This window comes from Tripterygium wilfordii, chromosome 8 (assembly GCF_013401445.1).
Source record: "Tripterygium wilfordii isolate XIE 37 chromosome 8, ASM1340144v1, whole genome shotgun sequence".
NCBI lineage: Eukaryota > Viridiplantae > Streptophyta > Magnoliopsida > Celastrales > Celastraceae > Tripterygium > Tripterygium wilfordii.
Genome location: NC_052239.1, coordinates 11715718 through 11742661, shown reverse-complemented (window position 1 = coordinate 11742661; position 26944 = coordinate 11715718). Strand labels below are relative to the sequence as shown.

At 37.0% G+C, this 26944-nt stretch overlaps 4 protein-coding genes across 9 annotated transcripts; 3 read left to right on the top strand and 1 right to left on the bottom strand.

Annotated features, from left to right (window-relative positions):
• The first annotated feature begins 401 nt into the window (after window positions 1-401).
• Window positions 402-1822, top strand: LOC120003659. Its single transcript, XM_038852674.1, has 3 exons — window positions 402-577; window positions 1312-1438; window positions 1522-1822. Exons 1-3 carry the CDS (start codon window positions 402-404, stop codon window positions 1651-1653), a joined length of 435 nt encoding a protein of 144 aa, XP_038708602.1. The 3' UTR covers window positions 1654-1822.
• Window positions 1823-2454: 632 nt separating this feature from the next.
• On the bottom strand, window positions 2455-6136 carry LOC120004289 (cytochrome P450 704C1). Of its 4 annotated transcripts, XM_038853591.1 has the most exons (10): window positions 5675-6136; window positions 5543-5581; window positions 5241-5329; window positions 4987-5008; window positions 4744-4867; window positions 3981-4574; window positions 3522-3806; window positions 3109-3447; window positions 2822-3025; window positions 2455-2730 (listed from the first exon to the last, which is right to left on the bottom strand). In XM_038853591.1, the coding sequence occupies exons 6-10, from the start codon at window positions 4503-4505 to the stop codon at window positions 2536-2538; spliced, it is 1548 nt and encodes a 515-aa protein (XP_038709519.1). In that variant the 5' UTR covers window positions 4506-4574; window positions 4744-4867; window positions 4987-5008; window positions 5241-5329; window positions 5543-5581; window positions 5675-6136; the 3' UTR covers window positions 2455-2535. The 4 variants fall into 4 exon arrangements, with proteins under 4 accessions (XP_038709519.1, XP_038709518.1, XP_038709520.1 ...); XM_038853590.1 differs by having other exon boundaries at window positions 5543-6136; XM_038853592.1 differs by lacking the exon at window positions 5543-5581.
• A 2705-nt stretch (window positions 6137-8841) lies between these two features.
• On the top strand, window positions 8842-13578 carry LOC120004560 (disease resistance protein RPV1-like). Its single transcript, XM_038853926.1, has 5 exons — window positions 8842-9532; window positions 9834-10935; window positions 11044-11499; window positions 11614-12555; window positions 12643-13578. The coding sequence occupies exons 1-5, from the start codon at window positions 9036-9038 to the stop codon at window positions 13216-13218; spliced, it is 3573 nt and encodes a 1190-aa protein (XP_038709854.1). The 5' UTR covers window positions 8842-9035; the 3' UTR covers window positions 13219-13578.
• A 1223-nt stretch (window positions 13579-14801) lies between these two features.
• LOC120004383 (spastin) lies at window positions 14802-25860 on the top strand. 3 transcript variants are annotated; one of them, XR_005469519.1, is made up of 14 exons: window positions 14802-15257; window positions 16497-16588; window positions 16729-16742; window positions 18104-18356; window positions 18441-18536; window positions 18644-18759; window positions 18881-18961; window positions 20773-20896; window positions 21743-21792; window positions 22297-22387; window positions 24407-24442; window positions 24706-24803; window positions 25148-25246; window positions 25493-25860. XR_005469519.1 is itself a non-coding variant. In XM_038853726.1 (13 exons), exons 1-13 carry the CDS (start codon window positions 14944-14946, stop codon window positions 25607-25609), a joined length of 1470 nt encoding a protein of 489 aa, XP_038709654.1. In that variant the 5' UTR covers window positions 14803-14943; the 3' UTR covers window positions 25610-25860. The 3 variants fall into 3 exon arrangements, 2 of the variants coding, with proteins under 2 accessions (XP_038709654.1, XP_038709653.1); XM_038853726.1 differs by lacking the exon at window positions 25148-25246 and having other exon boundaries at window positions 14803-15257; window positions 18116-18356; XM_038853725.1 differs by lacking the exon at window positions 25148-25246 and having other exon boundaries at window positions 14804-15257.
• Window positions 25861-26944: the final 1084 nt, after the last annotated feature.

The window sequence follows — 26944 nt, the reverse complement described above, 5'->3', positions numbered from 1 at the left end:
TAGGACTTCCTAAGAAACCGCACGCAGAGGCAAAGAGAGACCAGAGTTCCTTATCATAAAGGATTTCACTAGTAGAATTCAAGCATAGTTAATGCACTGGTTGGTAGTTGGAAGGACAAATGGAAAACGAACAAAAAAAAAGGTGAGGAATCAACTTTACTACGTTGTGGAAAACTAAAAAATAGTAGTTGCTTTGTCAGTTCTTGTTCCGGTTAGCATCCCAAAACCTTGTGTATCTTTCCAGGTTCTGCCATGGTTGCTCAAGAGAAGAGGAAAAGAGGAGATGGAGATGGTGATGGTCACAAAGTAAGTTCTTCAATAATTCTATGTCTCTCTCTCTCGTGTATATTTTCGGAGCGGTTGTGCTAAATAATTGTCTGTACAGAAAGGCGGTGTGAAGAATGTGGTTAGTGAGGAAGCTAGCTAGGCGGGATGATAGTGATAATGAGGTTGCTCATAGTAATAACACGAACGAGAAGAGAAAGAAGAAGAGGAAGAGGAAACAAGTGAGCGACTTGAGATTTGAAACAACGCAAGAGCTTGGCTCCATCTCTAAGAGAAAGGAGCGTAAGAAAAAGTAGGCATTCTGTTTTTGATTATTATACTGAAATAAAGCTGTCAACTTCTCCATTTTCTTCCTGCAACTTTTAAAACTTTGTTGCTCGTTAGTTCGTGTATGGAAATGAGTAGAAGATTAACAATTTTAAAGGGCTAAATAAATCCTTGTGAAAAACAAGAATGTGCCCCTTTCTAGCATTGAAATGTTGTCCTGTTGTTGATGGATCTAAATGGCCTGTACCCAGTCCTGATAAGCTGGGCTTCTTCTGCCAACTACCTTGTGTGACCCATTTGTGATGTTTTCCATGAAGTTGCATCTTGAAATTCCTTAGTCTGTCGTTTAATAGACTAGCTATTTGTCTGAAATCATGATATGTGAAAATATGCTGATCATGAGCTATCTACTATGTGTCGTTTCATTGATATTTATATGATATTGCTTTAAAATTTAGTTGTTGGGTGAAATTATTCCATCTATATATGGGGAAAGAATACATATGAACTTCTAATAACATACCAAGATTTACACATGCATGAATTTTGTGACTTTCCTCTCAAGTTTTGAAGAGTATTTTGGAAACACTTGATATGGATCATCTCATTAGCCTTGTGTAAATATACACTTCACTTTTTTTCAGTGGAAAAGCAGGATGTTAGTAACTAGCTATTGTTTTTATCTTCACAAGCTTGGCTCCATTCTTGTTGTCTCCTGCATTTGTTTAAACGATGACTGTCAGTTTTAAATTTCTATAGGTATTTCGAAGAAAAGAAAAAGAAGAAGAAAGCTGAAACGAAAGATGTTCTTGATTTTCCTGGACGTGAGAGTATAAAATTTGGAGAAGTGGTTGAAGCTCCTCCAAAGTTGGCCGTGATACTTAAGGTAGCATTTCAATCTTTATTCTGCACAAATTAAAATATACCTTTTGGTGTAAACTGGAAATTTTATCCCCTTTTTTTCTGCAGGCATTTAAGAGCGCCCAAAATGCTTCACAAGAGAGGCTTCGTTTAAAGGCTATTGAGGCGTACAGGAATCGTAAAGGATGGTCATCAAGACCAGGGCTTCACCTTCCTCCTCCTGTGACTACTTCACCATAACTGTAATTAATTTGTGCACACATGACAGCATAGGGTGTGTTTTCGTTTAATAGTTTACACTCCTATGCTTTTTGTCAATTTTTTTTTAATCTTAATGACAAATGCGAAAATTCTGTGACAATGACACAATCAACATAGTCAAACTTTATAAAATCTGGGCTTCACCTTCCTTCCTCCTCCTGTTTTGTTTAAGTGTTTGGTTATTGCGATTATTTAGTCTCTCAGTGGTAGTTATTGTATAGGCATCTGTTCGGTAGATCATATGTTTTCTTAATCATACTTCAAAGTTGTAAAGGGAGTGTTTGCTTGGACAACATAATTTGTGTATCTCATCAGTAGTGTACTCTAATATGAATAATGGATTCCAACTTATGTATTAAGGGTGGCATGATGATGACATTACGGCATCATAGCCTTCCTTGTGTTCAGCTGTCTGAAATTGTGGGTTTGTGTTGAAGTGTTGTTTTTTTGGGTTGAATCTAGCTTTCTGAAACTTACGGTAAGGTGAAGACATTGATCTTGGCAAGAAAAGTACTATTGTTTTACCTTGTAGACTGCCTGCCTCGTAACCACTTGACGATAGCCTAGTTGGTTATCTTTATAGATTTGAAATGTACGGTACTCGAGGTCGAGAGTTTCGAATCAACCAATTGAGATATTTTCTTATAGAATTTTGGTTTTGTGGGCTTGTCTCACTTCCAGGTCTATTCCTGCATGGGTTTTGATTCAATCATGCCTATCGTCAAGTGATTATAGACTGCCTCTTCTCTTGGCCTTCCATTTTCAATAATTTGCAGCAAATGACTCAACAACCAACAAGCTAGAGATTCCTTTTTATTTGAATTAGAAATGACATTCATATGCTAAGGGTGTACAGATACTTCAAATTCCTGAATTCGTCCTTGGAACCGCACATACATGGAGGCCTCCATCAATGTGGAGAGTGAGCATTGTTCTGTAAGTTACTGTTCTTGTATCATCAGCCAATTTGAAGCGGAAGAAGCGTAGCAGCGCCATGGATAATATCTTCATCTGCCGATAAGCAAAGTCCTTGCCTAGACAGATTCTAGGACCAGCCTTCAAGAGGAAGAAAAAAAACACAATTAAAAAAGCATGAGAATCTATTGATGAAGAGTTCAAAAGAGATTGCTGAGATAAAGATACAGACATGAAATGATATAAATTTGAAAGGCGATTCGGGCTGGAAAACTCCGTTACTGTCAAGCCACCTCTCCGGACGAAAATCCTCTGCATCTTCTCCCCATATATGTGGCATCCTCCCCATTGCATAGGCCATGTAATACACTCCATCTCCTTTTCGGAGCCTAAAGCCATCGGGAAGTACATCATCGGTCTCCGCGCACCTTCCATCCTTGAAGAGTGCATCAAGAACATCATAGTATAAACATATTACTGATATATCATGCCGTACAACAATTTGGAAGAAAAATTTACCATAGGAACTGCAGGGTAGAGTCGTAAAGTCTCTGTCAATGCTGAGTGCAGATAATGCATTTGCTCAAGTGTTGAGTCAGTTGTCTTGGTTATGAAATCGTCAATCCTTATTGCTTCCTCTTGACTACCAGTGACATCTCTCACTTCTTGTGCCAGTTTCTCTTGGATTAGAGGGTTCTTGCAGAGTGCGTAGATGAACCACGACAGAGTATTTGCGCTAGTATCTTTGCCAGCGATCATAAAATTCAGAATTATATCCCTCAGATATCGATCATTCATTTTGTCTGGATTCTTTTCACTGTCCACCAAAAACCTTGACAGTATGTCCTCCTTAGCATTCTTGAATTATCAAAAAAATCAGTCTTCAGTAACAACGAAATTTGCATACTTACGAAAATATAAGATGAACTCACATTATCTAGTTGCTTCACAAGCAGGTTCCTTCTCGTGCTAATGAGCTTATATACAAAATTATCAATGAGTCTGACATTTTTCTTAAGCGAAGCTTCAGAACCGATGTTAAGTAACCTTTTCAGTCTCCAGAATGGATCAACATAACGCCAATAGACTAGAGCATTTGAATCATCAAATGCTTTCATAAACGCAGTTGCCTCTTCAGTTGAACCCTCCAAGCAATTCAATTCCATTCCGAACCCAACTTTGAATATGGAATCCAAAGCACATCGCATAAAGATATCCTACAAAATAGTGCTGAATTCATGAACAAATATTGCAGAATTGACAAATCTAGTATGGCCATGATTTGTTTACCAGTGAATAGAAGAAAAAAAAGAATCTATAGCTCTCAAAATAAAATATAAGAGCAAAATTTGATGAGCCAGACTAATCAGTCGAATTTATGTGGAACTCACTTGAATGTCAAAACTCTGGCCTGCAGCAGAAAACTTAGAAACGACCCTAACCAGTTTGACAGCATTTGTTCTGAACACACAACAGCTAAAATCTCTAAGAACTCTAGTTGAGAACTCAAAGCTAGCAAGCTTCCTCTGCTGCCTCCACTTGTCCCCATCAACCGCGAAAATCCCATCACCAAATAGATCTGTCACAATATCTTGATTATACTTTCCTTTGGAATACTTGTCAAAATTAGTCTTCAGTATATGCTCTATGTTCCTTTGATCAGTTGTGTATATTTCGCTCTGCCCTGGAGCGAGAAGCCGGAAAGTAGGGTGTCTTCTGGCAACTTCAGTTTGGTCGTCATAGAGTTTCTTGAAGTGGATAAGCTGGTGAAAAACTGTGCCTTTTACAGGTGGGTATTGAGGATCATTGATGGCTTTGTTAACGAAGATCTGGAGTACGACATATAAAAAGAAGCTTATGAAGAGAACTAGTGGACTTGCAGCGATCGAGGTGAAGATGATTAAGAGAACTTCCATTTCTTGTGATAGAAATCTCCTTCACTTGAGAAGCCAGAGTGATCAATGGTCATATCATCTTCTTGGATTCTACAAACATAATAAGAGAATATAATTCAGACAAACAGAGAAAACAAATGAATGTCCTCAAGTGTCTTGGCCATGGGTTTATGGAGCTTTCAAGTTACTTTCCAATCAGTAATGCTACCAGATATATATTTAACAGATATATCCAAACCAATCGCTATGTAATATTTACCTTATTCGCTACGTTTAACATCATAGTGACCTCCCTTGGCATTTTCTGCAGCAATCTCATCACCTTGTTGCAAACTCGCTATCAACTCTGGTTTACATAGCAGTAACCAAACGAAATAGCATCCCTGTAATATTATTGATAGTATCAGCCTACTAATAATCCATTAGTGATGTAACATCATAACCCATTTGGCACATCCTATATCCTGTATAAAAACCAATAAAATTTGTATGCTTGCCTGACCTATTTGTGAATGGTGTGGATCCTGAAACAAGCAAAACCGACAGATTATCAACACATACTTATAAAAAAAAAGGGCATGGCACTGGAATCTAACAGATTTGAGAGTAACTTCCGAGGTTTTCAATATATTTTTTCAAAATCAAAGTTAACTCTCAAAAGGTTACATTATGGTATTAATATAGAACCATGAACTTAACCACCAAGTGAATAACTTAACAGCTACGAAAAATTAACAACTAAGTAAAATTAGTCACCGTTTTAGTAAACTTTTGAAAACTATATGGGCCTTCTCATCCTTTTTTTCGGTGATCCAATTGCTCCATAAAATGTTTAGCAATTTGTCCTACATAACTCATCAAGAACAAAAAAAATTAATTAGCAATTATCACAAAAAAACTTTAAACTTTTGTCTTATTAAGAAGATGGCATAAACAAATCTTAACAGCATCCTCAGTTATAGCAGAGGAAATCCATAACAAGAAACATTTTTTTTGATAAATCATGTTTTTCATTCCACTTCTGCACTGAAAATTCAAGGCTTCCATTCTTTAAGTACCTGGGCCATGCATCAGTAAACAACCTCGACAGACATCTTCTGCGAAATCACATGGGATTTTTCTTGATCTTCCAAGAAGCAAGAGAAGGAACGTGTGTGGATGGAAGAGAGAAAAGAATATAACAAGCTTACCTCTGGATCTTCCGGTTTCTAAATACCAGAAAGGCAGAAATGCTTCAACTACATCTGTAAAATGATATGGGCCTGTAGGATCAATCAGAGACTTGATTTTTCCAGTCTCCAAAATATGGCCTAAGTTTCTCAAGGTTTTCCCCAGAGGCTGTTAAGCTCGAATAAATTAATTTTGGATAAGATGGAGGCTATGTTATGTCAACTATTGATGCATCATCCTTGGCCACCACATAATAGTTCTTGCTGACACCTCAAGATGATAAGTATGAATTGATATGAAGAAAATATAAACAAATAAAGAAATAAGAATTGAGTAAACATTATTTAGGTAGAGAATAAAACAGTTCCTTGGATGCAGTTGACAAAAAATGACAATAAGTATGCATTTTCTGCAGCAATTTGTGCATCATCACCTTGTTGCGAAGTCGCTATCACTTCTGGTTCACATAGGATAGCAGTAACCAAATGAAATAGTATCCCTGTAATATTATTGATAGTATCAGCCTAATAATCCATTAGTAATGTAACATCATAACACTTTTGGCACATCCTATATCCGGTGTAGAAACCCTTGAATTTTTTATGCTTCCCTTACCTGTTTGAAAATGGTGTGGATCCTGAAACAAGCAAAGCCCTCAGATTATCAACACATACTTATGATTTATGAAACTGCATGTGGCTCATTAAGGGAAAAAAAAAAAAAAAACTAAAAAGTATCACAAAAACTTTAAATTCTACTGCAGCACTGACAATTCAAGGCTTCCATTCTATAAGTACCTGGGCCATACATCAGTAAACAACGTCGACAGACGTCTTCTGCGAAATCACTTCAGCCATGGGATTGTTTTTTGCTCTCCCAAGAAGCAAGAGAAGGGACATGACATGGATGGAAGAGAGAGATAACTACCTTAGCCCTGGCTCTTCCGGTTCCTAAATACTGAAAAGCTTCAACTACATCCGTAAAATGATATGGGTCTGTAGGATAAATCACAGGCTTGATTTTTCCAGTCTCCAAATATGGCCTAAGTTTCTCGAGGTTCTCCCCAGACCCAGAGGCTGTTAAGCTCGAATAGATTGCTTTTTCCAGTCTTCAAAGTGATAATCAAGTATAACTTTTTTTTTTGAGGGAAAAAACGGAATATATTAGCCAAAGGAAGGTACATCACTAAGATAAACCTGCTTAACAGCGGCAGGGACATCACCTAAAATAAATCCTGAGACCTCAGATAAACGGTCCAGTCGAGCTTCCTATATCGCCATCTGGATGCCATATAGGAAGGCAGCAGCTTCAATTGTACTAGCTCCACCAGCAGAATAAAGTCTCTTGTATCCCGAAGCCACAGCAATCCCACTGTGATCTCCGATAATAACACCCACTCCTCCAAATGGGTCATTGTCCACCCAACTACCATCAACATTAACTTTGTGACTCCCTGGGGGAGGTCCTTCCCAATGATTGACCGTAGGTCGCATGGTTGGGGTCGGTTGTACATGAGATTGAGCTTCCCTATAGTCCCGAACTAGTTTCTGGGATGTTGCAAGTATTGTAACATTGGATGTCAACTCCTCACCATTTTCAGCTTCATAGACTTGCTTATTGCGAGTCAACCACGTGTGATACAGCAAGGAGAAGATAAAAGCAAGCTCTTGGGAGGGTACCTGCATGAGAAGGAAGGCCAACCAGGATAATTAAGTGTAACTTAATTTCATATAAATCTTACATTTTTCAGCATCTTGAAGTTAAATGCTATTTACAAGCTTAATGTGTCGGACTGTTTTGATGAATGTAAGATATGAGTAAGATCCCCTATTACTTATGCCAGAAACAAAAGAAAGAAAAAGTGGACTAACCTCCTGGAGAAAATTATACATGTTTTAGCCTAATATGGATAGTCAAACATTTAGTCGAACACCTTCCGTGCATAGAAAATTTTCTTCACCTGACAGAAAACCCAAATTATATCTTGTTTAGCCAGCCATTCCTAACACATGATTGCATGTTCGCATATCATCGAAGCCTAAGTAGATCATAGAACCAATTTTGTCTAGCGAGGGAGCTGAGTCTCTTTCTTTGAACTTTCCCGTGGGTTAAAATATTATATATAACTTTGGATTTTCACATTTTTCTCGATTATGTCCTTAAATTATTTTTTTTTCCTCATTCTATCCTCAAACTATTGTTTTTCACATCGTTTATATCCTGATTCAGCTTTCCGGGGTTGACTCCGACGAAAACTCTGATGTGGCATCCACGTGTTTTTTTTTTTAAAAAAAATTCAATTAACACGTGTATAATTGAGGTGGAAATTCTCTAAAAAATTATAAAAAATTCAATCTCCAATTCGCCTCTTCAAATCGTAAAGCACACATCTTATAAAACCCAAATTTACTAAGATTTCTATTCCAAAATGGTTGATTGCAAGACTGATATCATCAGTTCGACGAAATCGATCAAAGAAGTTTCAAGAAATCCAAAAGTTGGACATAAGCCATTACAATAGTCATCCTAAATGATACCAAAAGTTTAACAAAAAATGATCCACAACCAATGACTGTTTACATTACATATCAATAGTGGATTGTTGACTTGGATAGGTATTTTCATCCAGCCTCGTTTGCGCACTTGAAGAGCTCTCCCCATGATAACCAACATAAGTTTGATGTCCCATTGCTGAGTCTCTTCTCATGTCAGTTCTGTTGAAGTTACACTCGTTAAAGTAGTTAACCATATGTGGATGGATCCTCCCATATGTGGATGGATCTACCTCTGTGCCAGCAACTCTTCGTTCAATATTGCCGACGTCTGCAACGTTTCTCTTTCCTGCTTACAAAGAGCAAACGATGTCATATAAAGAAAACCCTAAAAATTGGGCGGAAAAGCAATAGACTTTCGCAGGCAATTGCATATACACGTGTTAATTGATTTTTTTTTTAAATACTGGATGCCACGTTAGCGTTTTTACCGGAGTCAACCCCGGAAAGCTGACTCAGGATATAAACGATGTGAAAAACAATAGTTTAAGGATAGAATGAGGAAAAAAAATAGTTTAAGGACACAATCAATAAAAATATGAGAGTCCAAGGATATATATAATATTTTAGCCATTTCCAGTCTCCTTCGTGTAACTTTTCTTTTGTAGAAAAAAAAAGGCCAGAAATGCCAAATACGTCGTGTGAAACAAAGGCGTACTTTTCTTTTTGATTTTTTCCCCCTTTCATCGACGTTGACTACACAGCTTCTAGAACATCTCTCCATTACTGGCTTCGTCTCCGATTCTTCCTTTCTATGGCAGTTCGACATTTTTGGTTATGTATCGATTTTCGGCCTCCTCGTTAGCCGGTCTCGTGAGTGTATTCTTCAATGGCTACCACAAGATCCAAGCTGGATGAATCCTCTTCGACAACCCGATTTTCTTATCATGTTTTTCTGAGCTTCAGAGGCGAAGAAACCCGTAAGAACTTCACCGACCATCTGTACACAGCCTTGGTGCAGAGAGGAATTCACGTGTTCAGAGACGACGATGAGATCGACAGAGGAGAGAACATCCAATCGGCACTCTATGAAGCCATTCAAGGGTCTAAAGCGGCGATCATTGTGTTCTCCAAGGACTATGCTTCTTCTCGATGGTGCCTCGATGAACTTGTGATGATCATGGAGCGTAGGAGAACCGTTGGGCTCATTGTACTGCCAGTTTTCTACCATGTCAATCCATCTCATGTAAGGAAGCAGACGGGAAGTTTTCGTAAAGCATTTGTTGGACATGAGAAGCGATTCAAGGATCAAAGGGAGAGGGTGGAGCATTGGAGAGCTGCGCTTCGAGAGGCTGCTGATTTAGGAGGAATGGTCTTGGAAAATCAGTAAGCATTACTATCTTTATGAACCCAATGGATTCCATAGATGTATTTGATGTAGCTTATGTTTGGTTCGCAATTGTTGCAATGTGATTGTGAATTTCATTTCCAGTAACATTTCAATACCAATTTGACATGGCAGTGGGAATGATATTCTCAGTTACAATTTGATGGGATGTTCATTCTTCAATTCCATTAGCAGTAGAAACTTTTTTTTTTCTGTGCATAGAAGCTTAATCAACTCTGCAACTACTGTAACATGTTGATTATGGACTGTGATCTGTATTTTCTGTATTTCAATTCCTAGGCATGAGTCACAGTTCATTGAACAAATTGTTAAAGAGGTTGAAAGGAAGGTAAATCGGACAGTACTAAATGTCCGTTCCCACCTAGTTGGAATGGATGCTCGTGTCAAATACATTAATTCGTGGTTACAAGATGGTTCTGATGAAGTTGGCGTAGCAACCATTTTTGGAATTGGTGGAATAGGTAAAACAACTATTGCCAAGACTGTGTTTAACCAAAACTTGGAGAGATTCAATGGTGGGAGTTTCCTTTCAGACGTCAAAGGTACTTTAAAAGAGTCCAAGGGATTAGTTCGCTTGCAAAGGCAGCTTCTTAAAGATATGATAAAGGGGAAAGAAAAGCGGATACATAGTGGTGATGAAGGGATCTACGAGATCAAGAAAGTTATTTCTTATAAGAAAGTCCTAATTGTTCTTGATGATGTGGACGATCTCGATGAAGTGCATGCTTTGATTGGGGAGTGGGAGGAGCTATCTCCAGGAAGCAAAATCATTCTAACAACTAGATTTGAGAGTCTAATTCCTCCCCATAAAGTTTTTCGGAAGTTTGAAGTTCATAAAATGAACTACAGTGAATCCCTTCAGCTTTTCAGTTGGCATGCCTTTGGAAAAGACCATCCAATCGAAGGCTACCTGACGAACTCTAAAAGCGTGGTAGACCAATGTGGTGGCCTTCCATTAGCTCTTCAAGTTCTGGGTTCTTCTCTGTCGGGAAAGAGTATCGAAGTGTGGGAAAGTAAATTGCAGAAGCTGAAAGCTCTTCCAGATGGCAAGATCCAGCCAATTCTTAGAGTAAGCTATGAGTCTCTAGAAGATGACCATGACAGAAATTTATTCCTTGACATAGCTTGTTTCTTTGTAGGGAAGGACAAAGATTATGTAGTTAAAATTCTAGATGGCTGTGATTTCTACTCAGCCTGGGGCATCCAGAGCCTCATTGATAGATGTCTCTTGACAGTCGATAAAAGGAACAAGCTAATGATGCACCAATTGATCCAAGATATGGGAAGAGGTATCACTCGCGAAGAATCACCTATGGACCCCGGGAAGCGTAGTAGAGTGTGGCATTATAAGGATGCATTAAACATTTTGAGAGAAAATACTGTAAGATCTACAATTTTTATGTTGTGTTGGTGTGCATTTTTAAATGTCAACCATTTCACTTGTTCAATATTTCTGATCATTTTCTTTTAAAATTTTGTCCTTAATCAGGGAACAGAAACTGTAAGGGGATTTGCCTTAAGCCTGCCTTCAGTAATGGAAAATGAGCATGGAAAGAAAATCCCCCCTTTCAGTGGTTTCAAAAGAAATCGGGACGATGACTATGTTGATAAGTGCAACCTATCTCACCAAGAAAACTGTTCAAAAAGACGTCGTCTTGGATTTCTCACCTTCACACTCGGAAGTACTTCTCGAGCATACTCATTTCCCTGTTCAGATGAGGTAAACTTGAAAACGGTGGCAATTGCAAGGATGCAGAGACTAAAATTGTTGCAGCTCAATCATGTTAAACTTGATGGTGGGTATGAAGATTTTCCTAAAAGTCTAGTATGGTTGTGCTGGCGTGGTTTCCCCTTTGAATCTATGCCAAAAAACTTCAATCTGGAGAGGCTCGTCGTTCTTGACATGCGCAATAGTTGTCTCAAACAAGTTTGGAAGGGAATTAAGGTACATATACTCATTGTTTCTCACCCTTCTCCTTAGCAACACCCAAACAACCATTTTATTCTGATTTTATTTTCTTTGGAAATAATCAATTTTCTTTTTTTCTTTTAACAATAGCCTCTTGTAGGTTTGAAAATCCTTAATCTCAGTCATTCACATGGTCTCATTAGAACACCTAACTTCACCGGACTCCCGAGTCTCGAGAGGTTGCTACTTAAATTCTGCGTAAATTTGATCAAGGTTGACGAAAGTATCAGAGACTTGACGAGACTTTTTTTATTAAACTTAAAAGGATGCAGAAATATGAAGAGGCTTCCAAGAAATATAACCATGCTGAAGTCTTTGGAAGAACTTGTTTTATCGGGTTGTTCTAGTCTTGAACAGCTACCTGAGGATCTGCAGAAAATGAAATCTCTGAGGGTATTTCTTGCCAATGGAACTTGTATGAATGGATTGCGTTCCACCCTTAGAGATGGGAAGAGGCTCAATCTGTTGTCCACAAGTTCATGGCATTCAATCTTTTGGTCATGGGTATCACCAAGACAAGGATCACAGCTCCCAAGTTTTTCACTGGCTCTGTTACCACCCTGTTTGGTAAGCTTAAGTCTTGCAGACTGCAACATATCAGATAATCATATTCCTAATGACCTTAACACTGGCCTACCCTTCTTGCAAAATTTAAATCTTAGTGGAAACCCCCTTCTTAGCCTACCGGAAAGCATAAAAAGCCTCACTATGCTTAAATCTCTTCAGTTAAATCAATGCAACATGCTCAGATCACTTCCAGTGCTTCCAACAAGTTTGAAAGCTTTCCGTGCTAGAGATTGTACATCGTTGGAAAGAATTGCGTATCTGCCACATATGTTACCATTGTCCTTGGATTTAGTCGGTTGTCTCCAAGTAGTTGAGGTTCATAACTTTTTCAAACTAGAACCAGTGACAAATAACAACTCAAAAGTGATCAACAGTATGGGCTTGTCCAATTTGGAAGATTTATGCAGTACTGAGGTGAAAATTTACAATGTCATGGCACAAAGAAAAAGGAAGATTCCACTCCAGGTTATCTTGTTACCTACTAGCATAAATTCTTGTTACTTTAACATGTCATTTGATACTTTTATAGAACTAACATTCCCAATGGTGCAGGTATTGTATGAATTTGGCATATCGAGCATTTTCTTTCCCGGTAACGAGGTTCCAAGCTGGTTCAACTATCAAAGTGAGGGCTCCTCAATATCTTTTGAAGTTTCCCCACCTCTTGGTCACAAGATCCAGGCATTGAATCTATGCGTTGTGTATGCAAAAGGCAAAAGAAGGAATCAAGAGGACACTGACGAACACACAGCTAGAATCAGTGCTAAAAGCAAAGGTTGTATACGAGTCTATTCCCCAACTTTTTATGGAATCCCTGAACTCAGTCAACGTATGATATGGTTAAGCCATTGGGAATCGATGAAACAATTGAAGGCTGGCAATGGAGGAAATGTTTCTGTGGATCTAGCATCAGGCTTTCAAGTGGAAAAGATCGGCATCCAACTCTTGTATGAACAGGAAGAGATGGGAACTCAATACAACAGTCAAGAGATGAATGCAAATGTTTCAGCAAAAGCTCAATATTTTGTTCGGCATCACAAATTTCCCCGCATGAAACTGAGTCTGTCGACTCTGTCCAGGTTTAAGGTACCAAATGCGTCAGATTTACCCAAATTCAGCAAGTTTTAGCACTTGTTTTTCTTCAAATTTGGCGTTGGCAGTTCATTGCTAGTGTGGAACTTTTTCAGAGTTCAGACAGAAGGATGAATGAATATGGATAAATCATTAAATTGTCTTAAGAGCTAGCAGCTGCACACAACTGCTAAAGCTTGGTGTATTCATTGCTTAGAGCATTTGCTTTATTAAATAACTCTGATAATTTATGTTTTCCTCACATTAAAGTGGGTTAAGGTGTTGGAGGCTTAATGTGTTGGATCATTTTTCTATGTAGACTCTGGTTCTATAAAACTCTTGTGTACGGGAATTGTTTATCTTTTACTCTGGTGTTATATATTTTCTCATTAAATTAAGCAAATATCAGGTTTTTGACGATCTTTATTTAAAATTGAAGCATATCAATGAGAGTATATCCACCAATTACACTAATAATTCTTACATGCATATAAAATCCATTAATAAATTTGTGTTATAAATTAATGAATATAGACTAGATTGATATTCATATCGAATCCTTGTATGAAATTAAAGCGCTATTAGCAATTGCACTAATGGGATTATGTTGGAGCATGGGTATGGTTTTTTGCAAATTTTGTTGGGCACGGATCAAAATGATAGCACAACAATGCTACTTCGGTGGCTTTATTGGCTTTATTTTGTTGGGTCAATTATGAGGGCACGGACTTTGGTTGACCCGATGCTTACTTGGTTTATGTCATATAGTGCAACTTTTTGGAGTCATATGCAAATAATAACGTAAACAAGTAAAAATACACTATTGTGTGATCTTCATATCGTTTCTTATGCCATATCACCAAAGCACACTTCCTAATAATTCTAATGTCCCCAATGGCAATGACACCATTTCAATTGCTTAGTTCATTTTTATTGCTCTTAGAGCAACCACAACAATGACAATATATCGGGGCATGGATGCTCTAAAGTAACATTTGATGGGACATGGATGAATTGGTGGATACAACAATGAGATTTTGTTGATTTATTTTTGTTGTGGCATGGAGAGAGGAGGGGACATTGATTTGCCCACATGTTTGCTCTTCATGTGGGTACTGCCACTAATACACTTATATTTTTACACAGAAATTAATATCGTATCCACTTTTATTACATAAAAAGTAAAACCAATAAATTTACACTATTGTACTAATATATTTTGTGGCCCAACCACATTAGCAAATTTTTTTTCCCAATATATTTTCTTGTCCCTAGCAAAGAATCACTATTTTGGTTGCTCTTAGTGGTGAGTCTTAAAACCCGATATTGTAGATTCAAATCCCACAACATGAAATTCTAGATCAAGACAACCCATTACCAAGTCACCAATATATTACAACTCTTTTAACAACAGTAAAAATAGTTGTAATGAAACTATTTTCTTTTTTATTTTGGAAAGACCAACTAATACTTTTACTTAAAAACTAATTAAAGTTCTCAAAGTTCAGGGACTCAGCATATTTCTTTTTTTTAATTCACGAAAAATATGTTTTCTTTCAAAGGAGCTGCAATAATTGAAAGTTGAGGGATTTTTCACAAAGTTCAGGGGTTAATGTGCATATTTCCCAAATTTTGGGGGTTAATGTGCATATTTCTTTTTCTCTCCCTTTTTTAACTCCGACAGAATCACCTATTCATCTTCTTCCCGGTTATCGCAATTCCTAAATTGATTTTGGTTATGTCCAGAACTTTCAATGCATCGCTGCTCACACTATCAAACGCATGAGTTTCTTGAAAGGTATAATCGATTCTCTGAGCTCAGTTCTCTCCGACAGTACTTCTTCGTACGTGTCCCAATCAAACCCTAGCCATCCCAATCCTTCAACCATGGAAGGCGTAGCTGCGACTTCCTCCTCAAACGAACGCGTCGCCTATAAGCTTAAAGGTTATTACGATTTGGCTACGGAAGAGATCGACAAGGCTGTCAGGGCCGAAGAGTGGGGTCTCGTTGACGATGCTATTATTCATTACAGGAACGCTCAGCGAATTCTCATTGAAGCCAGCTCCACCACCGTGCCTTCTTTGATCAGTTTTAGGTATTGAGAAATCGTTAGGCTTAACTGATAATTTGATTTGCTTTATTGTACAATTTTCATTTGGTGGTTTGGTGGTGCTTAAGAGTTGTGAGAAATATTTCTATTTGACTATTTCAGTTTGCAGTGTGAAAATTCTACCAATTATTTGCGCCTCTTTTTTGTAACATCAGTTTGTGCGTGTGCTCTTTAATTTGTGGGTTTTGAGAAAAATGAAGTCTAAGGAGCTAGAATGATCGAAACTCATCAGTAGAAAAAATATTACATGGGAGTCACGAATTATTTTTGCTGGATGATTTAAATGAGCCTGGCTTTATCAACAACATCAATGTGATTGGTTTTAGGACTGCACATTTCATGGGTCGATTTGTAGGGAAGTTTTCAAGAGACTTGTGAGTTCTCTGTTTGTTTATATTGGCATTGTAAATATCACATGATAAACAAGTTTGATTGTACCAGGATTTTTGCAGTGAAATTCTATGATCTGTTAGTTGGCTCCTCAATTTGATTGGAATGGTGTGCATAAGTAGTTAATTACTGCATTTACAGCTGGATTGTGGCACAAGTGATCCTTCTATAAAAGGGCCCAAATTGAAGTCTTGGTAAATAGGATCCTTTCATATCGGCCTAGCCGCCTAGGGGTAGTCTTATTTATGCTGCAATATCTTTTCTCTTTTTCTCATCATGAAACTGAAGCAACTAAAAGTCTATAATTTTTATCTGGTCTTAGAATTTTCCATGGTATGCCTAAAATATTCTGAAAAATAATAGGTGCATCTTCTTCCCGAGCAGGAGGGTAGGCTTGTGGGACTATAGCTCTTACTTTCTGAAATTAGAATTTTGTGGTGTTTATGAATATAGCAGTTCCCTAGATGATTTGTTTAATCTAAAATGGCTACAAAAATGAGTCAGAGGGAATGCTGGGAAGTCATGGTTGACTTGGGTATATCATAGCAGCATTTTGAAATGAAATCTCGATGAGTGATTTCAAATGGTGCGATACGGGATCGCAAAGTAGTCAATTATTTATTATTTAAACATTCTTTTGGATTTTTTAGTTATTGGAAGTTGAATGGAGGTTTCACTTGGTATCCTATTTGGTTTCAAAGAACAAAGCCTAATTGTTAATTGAGTTGAATGGTAGTCTCCCAGTTTTCTGTTTCCTTTGGTTATGATTTCTTATTTTGGACATTCTGGAATGTACTCATGCTTTCTATTGTAAATCTATCATTTTTGTAACAGTGAACAGCAGAAGGTGAAATCTTATCGTCAGAAAATATCAAAATGGCAAAGCCAAGTATCTGAGAGATTACAAACATTGAATCAGCGAACAGGTTTGTAACCATGCTGATAAAATTTATTGTAAATTTCTTGAAACTTCTTAGAAAAACTGGGGTAGTCTTGTCTTGTGCTCTGTCATCCCAAGTTTTCTATTCTTCCTCTTAATATTTTTCTCTCTCTCTTTCCATTTCAGGTGGAGCATCAAAGGTATGCGTGATTTGGATTAACTGTCGCCGTTGTGTTTTTTTGCCCCTTTTTCCTCCTCTATTTGAGTGTATGATTTGATTTGCAAGATATACAAGGGGTTATCGTTTCATGTATTCCAATTATTTGTGCGGTATCCATGGAGAATAGAGGTTATGGTTATCCACGAAATAGGATCTTGCAATCACTTAAGGAAAGAGAGAAACTTAGTATTTTGTATGAAATTAAGGGTCCTGGGTCCTAGACTCCGGCTTCTTTTCTTAGACACTAACAGCATTAGACATGCTGAGTTTTTAGTTGTTGCAATTATTCTTATTTGGAATACTAATATTAAGAGTTCTCTCATTTTCAACCCCTTTCAGAACGTAGCAGCCGTAGTTTATTTGATCTCAAATGGCCTACATTTTACTGCAAGAAAGCCTCTTTAATTTTTACAGTGATACATAGGGTTGGCTTCTCTCATTATTGCCTTCATTTTCAGTTGCTAAGTTGAACCTATATAGGTTTAATTTTATTTGTTTATATTAAACATAACACTTCTGTTTGATTAATTGATTTAAGAGCAACATCATAGGTAATAATTTAAGCCCGCCTGGTGCTCCTAAGGTTTAATAAGCGATATTGGTAGTTTTTGGGTGATTAACGTTTACCAATATCCAGGTTAAACCTAATGAGAGAAGTAATGAATAAATCCTGCCTAGTAACTTAAGGTTCAGTTGATACTAGTGGTTTACAGGTAGTTGCCAATATCCAGGGTTTACACTTCAGGGGTGGGTCCAATGTAGCCCTGCCTTGGTGATGTTCAGCACGTTAACAAAAGAATTAAAGAAAATTATTTTCAGCACTTGATTATAAATCTGATGATACGTATTATGAGATTTAATTATGCTAGAAATGGCAGGAAAGGGTAGAACTTAGAATTGGCGCAAACCTGTAAACTTGTGAGTTATGACTCGTCAGTATATACTTCATGTCACGGTGAATTGCTTGATCATATTTCTTAGCAAAACTCCAGTCATAGACAGCTAGAATTGATGAAGCCATGTATTTTCATGTACATTGAAGCATAAAACTGAGAGTTTAAAATAATTTTGGAAGTTAAAGAAAACTGGTGGAACCCATTAAAATTATGTTGTCATCCAAAGTTACCTGAGTTTCATTGGGACATGAAATAGTAAGTTTTGCATATGGCACTGGTGTTTGTCATCTGTTTCTGAGAAGAAATCACTAATTTTTCTATTTTTGCGTACGATTTTTAGAAGAGGCGATTTGTACTTTCCTAATGTGTACCTTTTCTGCAAGATTTTCTACTGTGGATTGTTGATTGATGTTGATGACTGTCGTATATGTTTTATGTTTTGAAGAAAAATTTGCAGAACACTTTAACTCATGCACAAACTGGTGCTGTTTCATCAGCTACATCAAGTTCTAGAAATGGCGTGTCACAAAGACGTCTTCGTCCTACTGGAAGCATGCCTGTGTTAAGAAATCAGACAGATAAAGTTGGAAGCTCGAAACCTGCTCAAGAATCTGGTTCCAATTATGATGCGAAGTTGGTTGAAATGATAAACACATCTATTGTTGATAGAAGTCCTTCTGTTAAATGGGATGATGTTGGTGAGAAACGTTAAGCTTTTTCTATCCTTGTGAGAAAGATAAAGCTGTAAATTTGTCAACTCACCTCATCTAAGTTTTTTGCAGCTGGGCTTGAGAAGGCAAAGCAAGCTTTGATGGAAATGGTAATTTTTCCAACTAGAAGGAGAGACTTGTTTACTGGCCTTCGGAGGCCAGCCAAAGGTAATTTCTGAAAAAAAATTTAAGCAAAAAAAGAAAAAAAAAAAAAAATGATGGCACTATGGCCAGGGAACTTGTTTCAAGAATTAAGAGTTGAACTTTTTTGTTAGGTTTGCTTCTTTTTGGTCCTCCTGGCAATGGGAAGACCATGCTTGCTAAAGCAGTTGCATCAGAATCCGAGGCAACGTTTTTCAACGTTTCTGCATCTTCCTTAACATCGAAATGGGTATGCCTCCCATGCCTTCACCTATATATTTCTAATTACTTGAGCTGGCTACAGTTTTTTTTTTAATGGTTTTTTTATATTATTTTTGGATTTCTGATAAGTGTAATTGGTAATACCTTAGGTTGGGGAGGGTGAGAAGCTGGTTCGAACTCTATTCATGGTCGCTATATCCAGACAACCATCTGTAATTTTCATGGATGAAGTATGCTACTGCTTCTGCCCATTGTGAGTGTCAATTTAAAAGACACCACAATTCTGTTTATACTTCTGCTTTGCTCTTTGTTTTGGTGATGATGGAATAGTGCTTGAAATTGATATATATTTTTGATAATTTTTAATATGGCGGTGCTTCTACACCCACTACTTTTTTTGAATGGAAAATTTTGTATTAATTCACTAAGGGAACTACAAGGATGATAGGCTTATCATTAATTGCCTCAAGAAAACTGTTTAGAAAGAGAGGAACACCAAAATATAACACAACTGAGATCTACAGTGCAGCCAGTCACCCATTTAACCCCCATCAGATTAAAAACAATGTTCCAGACCTTCCTTTCGTGGGGAAAATGGAGGAGGATATGGTTTAGAGACTCTTGATTGTCTTTACAGAGGCAGCGTCTATTTGCTAAGGAAAACCATTGTTTCTGTGAATATCCAAAGTCAAGACTCTGCCCTCGCAGAAGAAGGCAAGTCTAGGAGGGGCTTTACGGTTCCAACTGCACTACCAGGGAAATGAAGAACTACCTAGGTGATGATTGAACTAAAACTGTTTCATGTAATAGGAATTAACTATGGAAATCTTGTCTTTGGAGAGCTTGCACACTCTCTATTACCCCATATTTGATGTGTTGATTTTCAAATTCTCCTTTTAGTTATATTATTCTAGTACTTTCTAAGGTTGCATTTTCTGTTGCTGCTTCTGAAGTATCTCCTATCATCCCATCTTGAAATAGTAACAATTGTCCAAAAAAATTTGAAAGCTATTAAGGTATGTACAGGGTGACACCACCTTGGTCATCATCATCATCTTAGCCTTTATGCCAAAAGTTTGGGTTCGACTACATGGGTCTATGATAAAATCAATCGGAAATCCGGAATTCGCTACATATATTCTTTCCGCCATTTTTTCTATTTAGGATCATACTTCCATCAACTCCTATTGAATCCAAATCCTTTCTTACTACTTCAAGTAATGTCTTTTTGGGTCTTTCTCTTCGCCTCCTACTCTCTTCTGTATAAACTCTATCGATTCTCCTCATCGTCGCGCCGTTATCTCGACGTTGTACACTTGTACATGCCAATATCATCTTAAAGGGTTTTTTTTTTTTTTTCTCATTTCTTATCCTATATTCTCTCGTGTGACCACTCATCCAACGAAGCATTCACATTTCTGTTACCTATATTTTTTTCGATATGTTCTCTCTTCAATCGCTTAAAGCCCCGGATGACTTGTTCAAGGAAAACCATGTTCGAAATAATAGGTGAACACCCTAGTCACTCGAAGCAGCCCCTCACCTTGACTCAGTAAAGTTGCTGATTTTTTCTTACTATGGCGACTCAAACCAGCGTCTCCCAGCTGCAAGCGTTCACCCGTGGCCAACTTATCCATAGTCCTGCCTGCCGGGAAGAGGCAGTATTTAGGTCATAATTATCTTTCTTTTTAATCTGTACGATGTTTGGTAGATATTCAAAATCATATTCATACGAACCATATTTGCAATTTTTCCCTGTCCACTTTGGTTCTTGTTTAGTTAAACATAGGTGCAGTCATGGACCTCATGGTTAAGTAATTTTGTATTATTTTGTCAATGTAATATTGAGCGACTATCTGTATGTTTTGATCCCAACATCTGTTACCTTGCAGCATATTTGCACCTATTTCCTACTCAAACTTTTCTCTCCTTGTATATGGGATCTAATCATAGAAGGCTTTGTTGTGTAGTGAATGTATATGTCTATGGCATTTCTTGCAACCTTTTCAATTTCTTTGTCTTTTGGCTTGATTATTAACAGATTGATAGTATCATGTCAACAAGAGTGGCAAATGAGAATGATGCAAGCAGAAGGTTAAAGTCAGAATTTTTGATACAGTTTGATGGGGTGACCTCTAATCCTGATGATTTGGTGATTGTTATTGGTAAGTTATATGAGCTTTATTATTTCTTTCTATTGCCATGCTCGTTCTTTTTTTGCACGGAAAATGAAGAATTTATAAAAGGGGCTTGTGATGCTCGTTGACGTGGAACAGTAAGTTGTCATGTCCTATGATGAATTATCTTTTTTGATCCTTAAACATGCTCCTTCTAGTTGAATTTCATCACTCCTTTTATTATTTTGATGCTGCATTTGCTCTGACAACACTAATAAGATAAAACAAAGAGCTGCAAGAATATTGAAATAGCCAAAGTTCGTTGAACTAATCATGTTAAAGAAAAAGAAGTAAAAAAGAAGAGGAGATTGTGCTGCATATTGCTCTAGAACCTACACATTCATAACACAGCCTGTTGGTACCCCATCATTCTGCTGCATCTATTGAATGACCATATTCTAGTGTATCTTTTTCTTCAAGTCCACAAGGCCTTTCACCTTTTATCAATGTAGATTTTTTATCTTAAATGGTGACCTTAACACGGTGATGTATCATTTTGTTTCTTTTTGTTTTGGACATGCAAACATTTTGTTGAATACTTCTTTTAGTATATTGATGGAGACAGAAGTAAACCATCCCCAAGTCGCCAACTTCCGGTTGAAGTTATTATATAGAGTTTGTACCAAACAAAGAGCCAGTCATAAATTCTTCTTTCCATTTTGAAAGTCGTGTTTTTATTTTTGAATCTTGCTTCAATAATTAACGTACAAGTAGAACCTAATCAGTTATCGAAACCGAATACTTACTTGTTTGGGTTCATGTTGGTAAATATGGTTAAATCATGTATCTAGCATTCAGTTTTCTCATGTTGTACACTTCTTTTAATTAATGCAGGTGCTACTAATAAGCCACAAGAATTGGATGATGCGGTTTTAAGGCGATTGGTTAGTATTTTTTTTTTATTTTAAGAATTTACTGTATCCTATTCACAGAAATGGATGTTAATTTTGTAGCTTCTATGAAACGTTGCATATATAGTGTCTCCTAGACTAACATTTTACTATTTTAGACAAGATTTGATGTTGATCATGGAGGGGTGATATGATCATCATAGCTTGTAGCTTATTTTTACTTGTTCGGATTTTAATGCTGATCAAATGATACCACCACCATTGCTTTGATTGATGTTGGCTAGGGCTTCGGAATTAACTTTCTGATTGTATGACCAAGTATCAAGTAAACTTGGTGAGGCTTTACTTTTGTTTTACCGTCTTCAATTGGACCTAGATCCGCTCTTGAATACCTGGTTTTTATTTATTGTTTGGTTCCTGCGAGAATGAGTTGTAACATTTTATCAAGGCACATGGATCCCTGCTGGATGGTCTGAACATAAAGTGTGTTGCAAGTTGCCAATTGTCTTGATTTTCTTTCGATTGTCCCCAATGTAGGTCAAGAGGATATATGTACCTCTACCAGATGAAAACATTCGAAGACTTCTTTTGAAGCACAAACTTAAGGGACAGTCATCTTCTTTATCTGGTAAGGGTGATCTTCCTTCTTAATGCGTTTGAGGGTTTTTTTTCGTTTTTTTTCCCCTCTTTTTCCTTTGTTTTCCTTATGGGCTCAAAATTTCAATTTTGATGAATATTGTCAGACAAAATTTCTAATCTCGACATGTTAATGTGTCATTATTAAATATTTACAGGATTAAACATATTGATTACACAATAAAAGCCTCTACGGCAATTAATCTCACCAACTCTTGAGTTCCATTGACATTGAAACCCCAAAACACTGTATCATTGCGTATTTTGATTTCTTATGATTATTTAACATGCTCATGGTCAAGAATCATGATTTGAGTCATTTAAATCCTTACCACAATAGGCTATATTCTCTGTTTAGATTGTTATATATTGTTAGATTTTATCTGCTTGAGCTTTTCACCCATCCATTAATCTCACCACTTCTTGAGTCCATTGACATTGAAACCCCAAAACACTGCATCATTGCTTATTTTGATTTCTAATGATTATTTAACGTGCTCATGGTCATGAATCATGATTTGAGTCATTTAAATCTTTACCACAATAGCCTATATTCTCTATTTTTGTTATATATTGTTAAAGATTTTATCTGCTTTTACACCCAATATTTTATGTGCATGATTTGGCTTAGGAACGAGTAAATGTAGGACTGAAATTGCATTTGCATGGATATATAATCAGATAACTATGAATGACCCAATATCGAATATGTTAGAGATATTATGTAATGTTATAATAGTTATAGTCTTAAGGGTAGTTTAGTCTTTCCCTATTCTCCCTCTCTATATGTAACCCTAAACTCTTCCTTCTCATTGTAATAATATCAGCAAAAGAACGTTCTCCTTGTGCCTTTATACATGCCGAGTTGACGCACTCCAACATATTGCTGTGCATTGAGAAGGGGATCGATTCAATAATAGTTCAGATCAGTAAACAGAAATTCACTGAAATGAAAATATTACAAAGTACATAGTTTTTAAGAATGTAGGTTTAAAAAAAATCTTATTTCCGTTATGTCTATGGAAAACATGTTTATTAATTCTTAAAGAAAAACTTCTGAACACAGGTTGCTTCAATTGACCACAACTCTGAGGGACGTGATAAGTGAAATATAATAAGATTAAGTTGGATTTTAAGTCTTGCTGTCATAGAAGTCAATCTACTAAACATATTTCCAATCCAATGGTCATGTTCTGGTTCTGTTTAACTTCTAAACATGAAATCAGAAGGCTGTGACAAGAAATTGAATAAAGTATTATCAGGTATCAATTTTCTTGTAAGTTCTGGAAAATAGTGTAGAAGACTATTAGAAGTGGAGATGGGAGAAGAATGAGGACGTAACTGTAGGGTTCTGTGATCCTGCCCCTATGTTTCATATATCACGATGCTATACAATACTGATGATTGACAAAAATTAGCCTTCTTCCACTGATGGAACATTCTTAAAGGTAAACAAATCTTGTGCACAAGGCTCTCGCAATGGATGCTGGGTCGGGGAAGAGCGGATTTACAATTATTATAACTTATTTCTACTTTTTCTTAGATTGTTCGCATATCTTAAGAAGATACTAAGGGAAAGAATAAGCATGTGTGTATATCCTTACACATGTAAATGTCGAGTTGTTTTGAGTTTGAGGGCCTTTGGTGGTGCCATGTTGGTAACTAATTAACTATCAGTGGTGCAAAAGGAAATATTTATTCTCTTTGACCTACCAGAACTTACTTGGTTGATGCCGTCATTCTCGTCAAATAGGTTATGATGACTGCCAGATGAGGTTAGATTTAAGGGACCGAGGGATGTGTGACAGTAATATTAATGTCGTGCACATTTTGCAGCACAGTTCTGTAGAGTGCAATCAAAACACTCTTGATTTTACTATTCCTTTTGGTTTCACTTTATCTTTTCTTCTTGGGGTTTCCTTCTTGGTGCCCCTCTTAGTAAATTCTCTTTTGCCATCAAAAAGTAAAATTGCATTGGAATTTACTAGACAATTTATTCTCATTGTGACAGATGGAGACCTCGAAAGGCTTGCAAGGGACACAGAAGGTACGATGGTTTTCAATGCTCTAGGCTTGTATCTTTTCTTTAGTGTTGCTTACTAGGGTGATGGAGTGATTTGAGTCATCTAGTTTGGCAAGGGCCATCAGCCAAGACTAGGCAATACCGCAATAGGTGTTCTAAGTTCTAACTCCGTGCATGGCTGCTGATTCCAGCTAATTTACTTATGCCACTAGGAGGATTCATATGCATGTATCATGTATGTAACTCTCAAACTAGATCCACTTCAAGTTGCCCTTCTTTATATACAGGATATTCTGGAAGTGATCTAAAAGCCTTATGTGAAGAAGCTGCAATGATGCCAATTAGAGAGCTTGGTGCAAATGTTCTTACCGTTCAGGCAAATCAGGTAGTCACCCCGAAAATCTTTTTTCTTTGTGCTACTGTCATGAGTAACAAGTTTTTTTTTGGTCTCCCTGAAAATAAAAACCAAATTTGGTGTCTTTTGTGGACAAAACTGGATTTGCAATGGATAGTAGTCTAACAGGAGCTCCTTTCACCAAACTTTCAAAATATCCTCGAAAGTTTTCATTTGTAGAACATAAATGCTGATTTTGGATTATTATTAATTTTTGAATTTAATAAATTCCCATCAATTGCTGTCTTTAAGCAATGGTGGTGTCGTTGATACTTAGTGAAGCAAACTGTCTAATGTAACTAGGAGGTCCCTTCTGCCGTTTCATTGAATAACAGGAACTGAGGTGTGAGAGATCTTTCTATATATTCAAAGATTGAGTGGTCACCTTCCAGTGTGTGATATATGTGTCATGCCATGGTCATCAACTTGAAATGGTTCGTCTTACTAAACCAATTGAAAACCTCCAATGCTTTTTGCTACTTCCTTAGAGTATCATATAGCTTAAAGATTCTAGTGAGTAATTTCCTCGAGCTAGGTTCTGTGGATATCATGCAAACTTCCTATTCCCTCTTTTATTGATTTGTGATATTTGCTAGACTTCATATTTGACAAGTAATTTCTAGGACTATTCAAGTTTCAAGGATTTCAGACTTTATTTGCTGTTCATGCTTTGACACCAGGTGAGACCACTAAGGTATGAAGACTTTCGAAAGGCAATGACGGTTATTAGACCCAGCTTAAATAAAAGCAAGTGGAAAGAGCTTGAGCATTGGAATGAAGAATTTGGCTCCAATTGAGCTCTTCTGCAGTTTATGCAAAACCTTATTTGATGCAAACTAGTTGTTTTGTTGATTCGTCTTACCATAATGGGAAGCGAGGCAGTACTGCTGGAGAGGATAAAAAAATTGTAGTGCTCCCATAATCTGTAAATATGGTGCCACATTTTGAATGCTAAATATTGTAAAAGCCATAGACGATGACTTGGATGTGCGTCCCAAATGTGTTTTGCGCATTAATATATCAATTTGCTCGTTTAATCATTATCCAAGTAATGACTGCATATTAGAAGACTATTTTGTATACATATAGGAAACTGACAGAACTATGAAGTATAAACTGGCTTAGCTTGACGAATATCAATGTGTGCTCAAGTCTATATATGCAATAGAAAAGACCAAAGTACACTCTCTAGTCTCTACATATATAACACTTAACACTGTAATGTAACTCTTAACAATATTAATCAATGCAAGTGATGACAATGCTTGTGCACGTCAAGAGTATTATGTACGTGAGTTGTTTACCTTTTTACTTTTCAGTTGTTGCAAGTTCAAAGTTTTTAGATCAAAGTATGGTGAATGAAGTTTGTAAGTTAGATACTGTTGGGGAGTAAGCTAATGCCAGCAGCCAGCGTGCGTTTTGGCAAGCTATGGTGATGTGCTTGTCTATTGGTTGTAGTTTATGACTCAAACGGGATACACACACCCCGCTCATCCTGACTGTGATGATGCGCTTATCTTATTGACAATAATTTTGGTTCAAACGAGATATTTCACAATATGTGAGTACTTCTATGGTCACGCATACAACTAGGGGCGTAAATGATTCAAGCATTCATTGAGCTCTACGCGACTCGTTAAAAGCTCGTTTGATTAATTGATTGAATCAAGTTTGAAAAACTTTTCTAAGCTCGTTTTGTAAACGAGTAGAGCTTGGACATGAAGATATTTGACTCATTTACATTCGCGAACAAACTTGTTAAGATATTCGCAAGTTAGCTCGTTTATAGTTCACGAATAACCTCGTTTAAGTGTTTTGCTTTATATGTTAGTGTAAATGTTGTGATATAATGTTTGTCAACCTACTCCTTACCTAACTCGCAAATGAGCTCATGAACACGTTCGTCTATGTCTTATCAAACAAAACCCATGAATTTGTTTGTGATGAAATTCGAGTTCGTTTACTTGCGAGTCAAGCTCGAACATTTACACAATTAAACGAGCCGAGCTACAACTGAAGCTGGTTAAAGCATAACGTATTTTTTCAAGATATAATACTAAAAAAAAGAAAGAACAATATTTTTTTCTGGAAAAAAGAAAGAAAATGATAATGTGTACTCTTAAGGCACTAGA

Coding starts and splice junctions, on each gene's coding strand:
- LOC120004289 (XM_038853590.1), bottom strand. CDS start 4,505: ATGGAAGTTCTCTTAATCATCTTCACCTCGATCGCTGCAAGTCCACTA. Junction 3,807..3,980: donor GCCAGAGTTTTGACATTCAA/GTGAGTTCCACA, acceptor ACTATTTTGTAG/GATATCTTTATGCGATGTGC. Junction 2,731..2,821: donor TCAAATTTATATCATTTCAT/GTCTGTATCTTT, acceptor TTCCTCTTGAAG/GCTGGTCCTAGAATCTGTCT.
- LOC120004560 (XM_038853926.1), top strand. CDS start 9,036: ATGGCTACCACAAGATCCAAGCTGGATGAATCCTCTTCGACAACCCGA. Junction 9,533..9,833: donor GGAATGGTCTTGGAAAATCA/GTAAGCATTACT, acceptor TTCAATTCCTAG/GCATGAGTCACAGTTCATTG. Junction 12,556..12,642: donor AAAGGAAGATTCCACTCCAG/GTTATCTTGTTA, acceptor CCAATGGTGCAG/GTATTGTATGAATTTGGCAT.
- LOC120003659 (XM_038852674.1), top strand. CDS start 402: ATGTGGTTAGTGAGGAAGCTAGCTAGGCGGGATGATAGTGATAATGAG. Junction 578..1,311: donor AGAAAGGAGCGTAAGAAAAA/GTAGGCATTCTG, acceptor AAATTTCTATAG/GTATTTCGAAGAAAAGAAAA. Junction 1,439..1,521: donor AGTTGGCCGTGATACTTAAG/GTAGCATTTCAA, acceptor TTTTTTCTGCAG/GCATTTAAGAGCGCCCAAAA.
- LOC120004383 (XM_038853725.1), top strand. CDS start 14,944: ATGAGTTTCTTGAAAGGTATAATCGATTCTCTGAGCTCAGTTCTCTCC. Junction 20,897..21,742: donor TGATTTGGTGATTGTTATTG/GTAAGTTATATG, acceptor TAATTAATGCAG/GTGCTACTAATAAGCCACAA. Junction 24,804..25,492: donor TTACCGTTCAGGCAAATCAG/GTAGTCACCCCG, acceptor CTTTGACACCAG/GTGAGACCACTAAGGTATGA.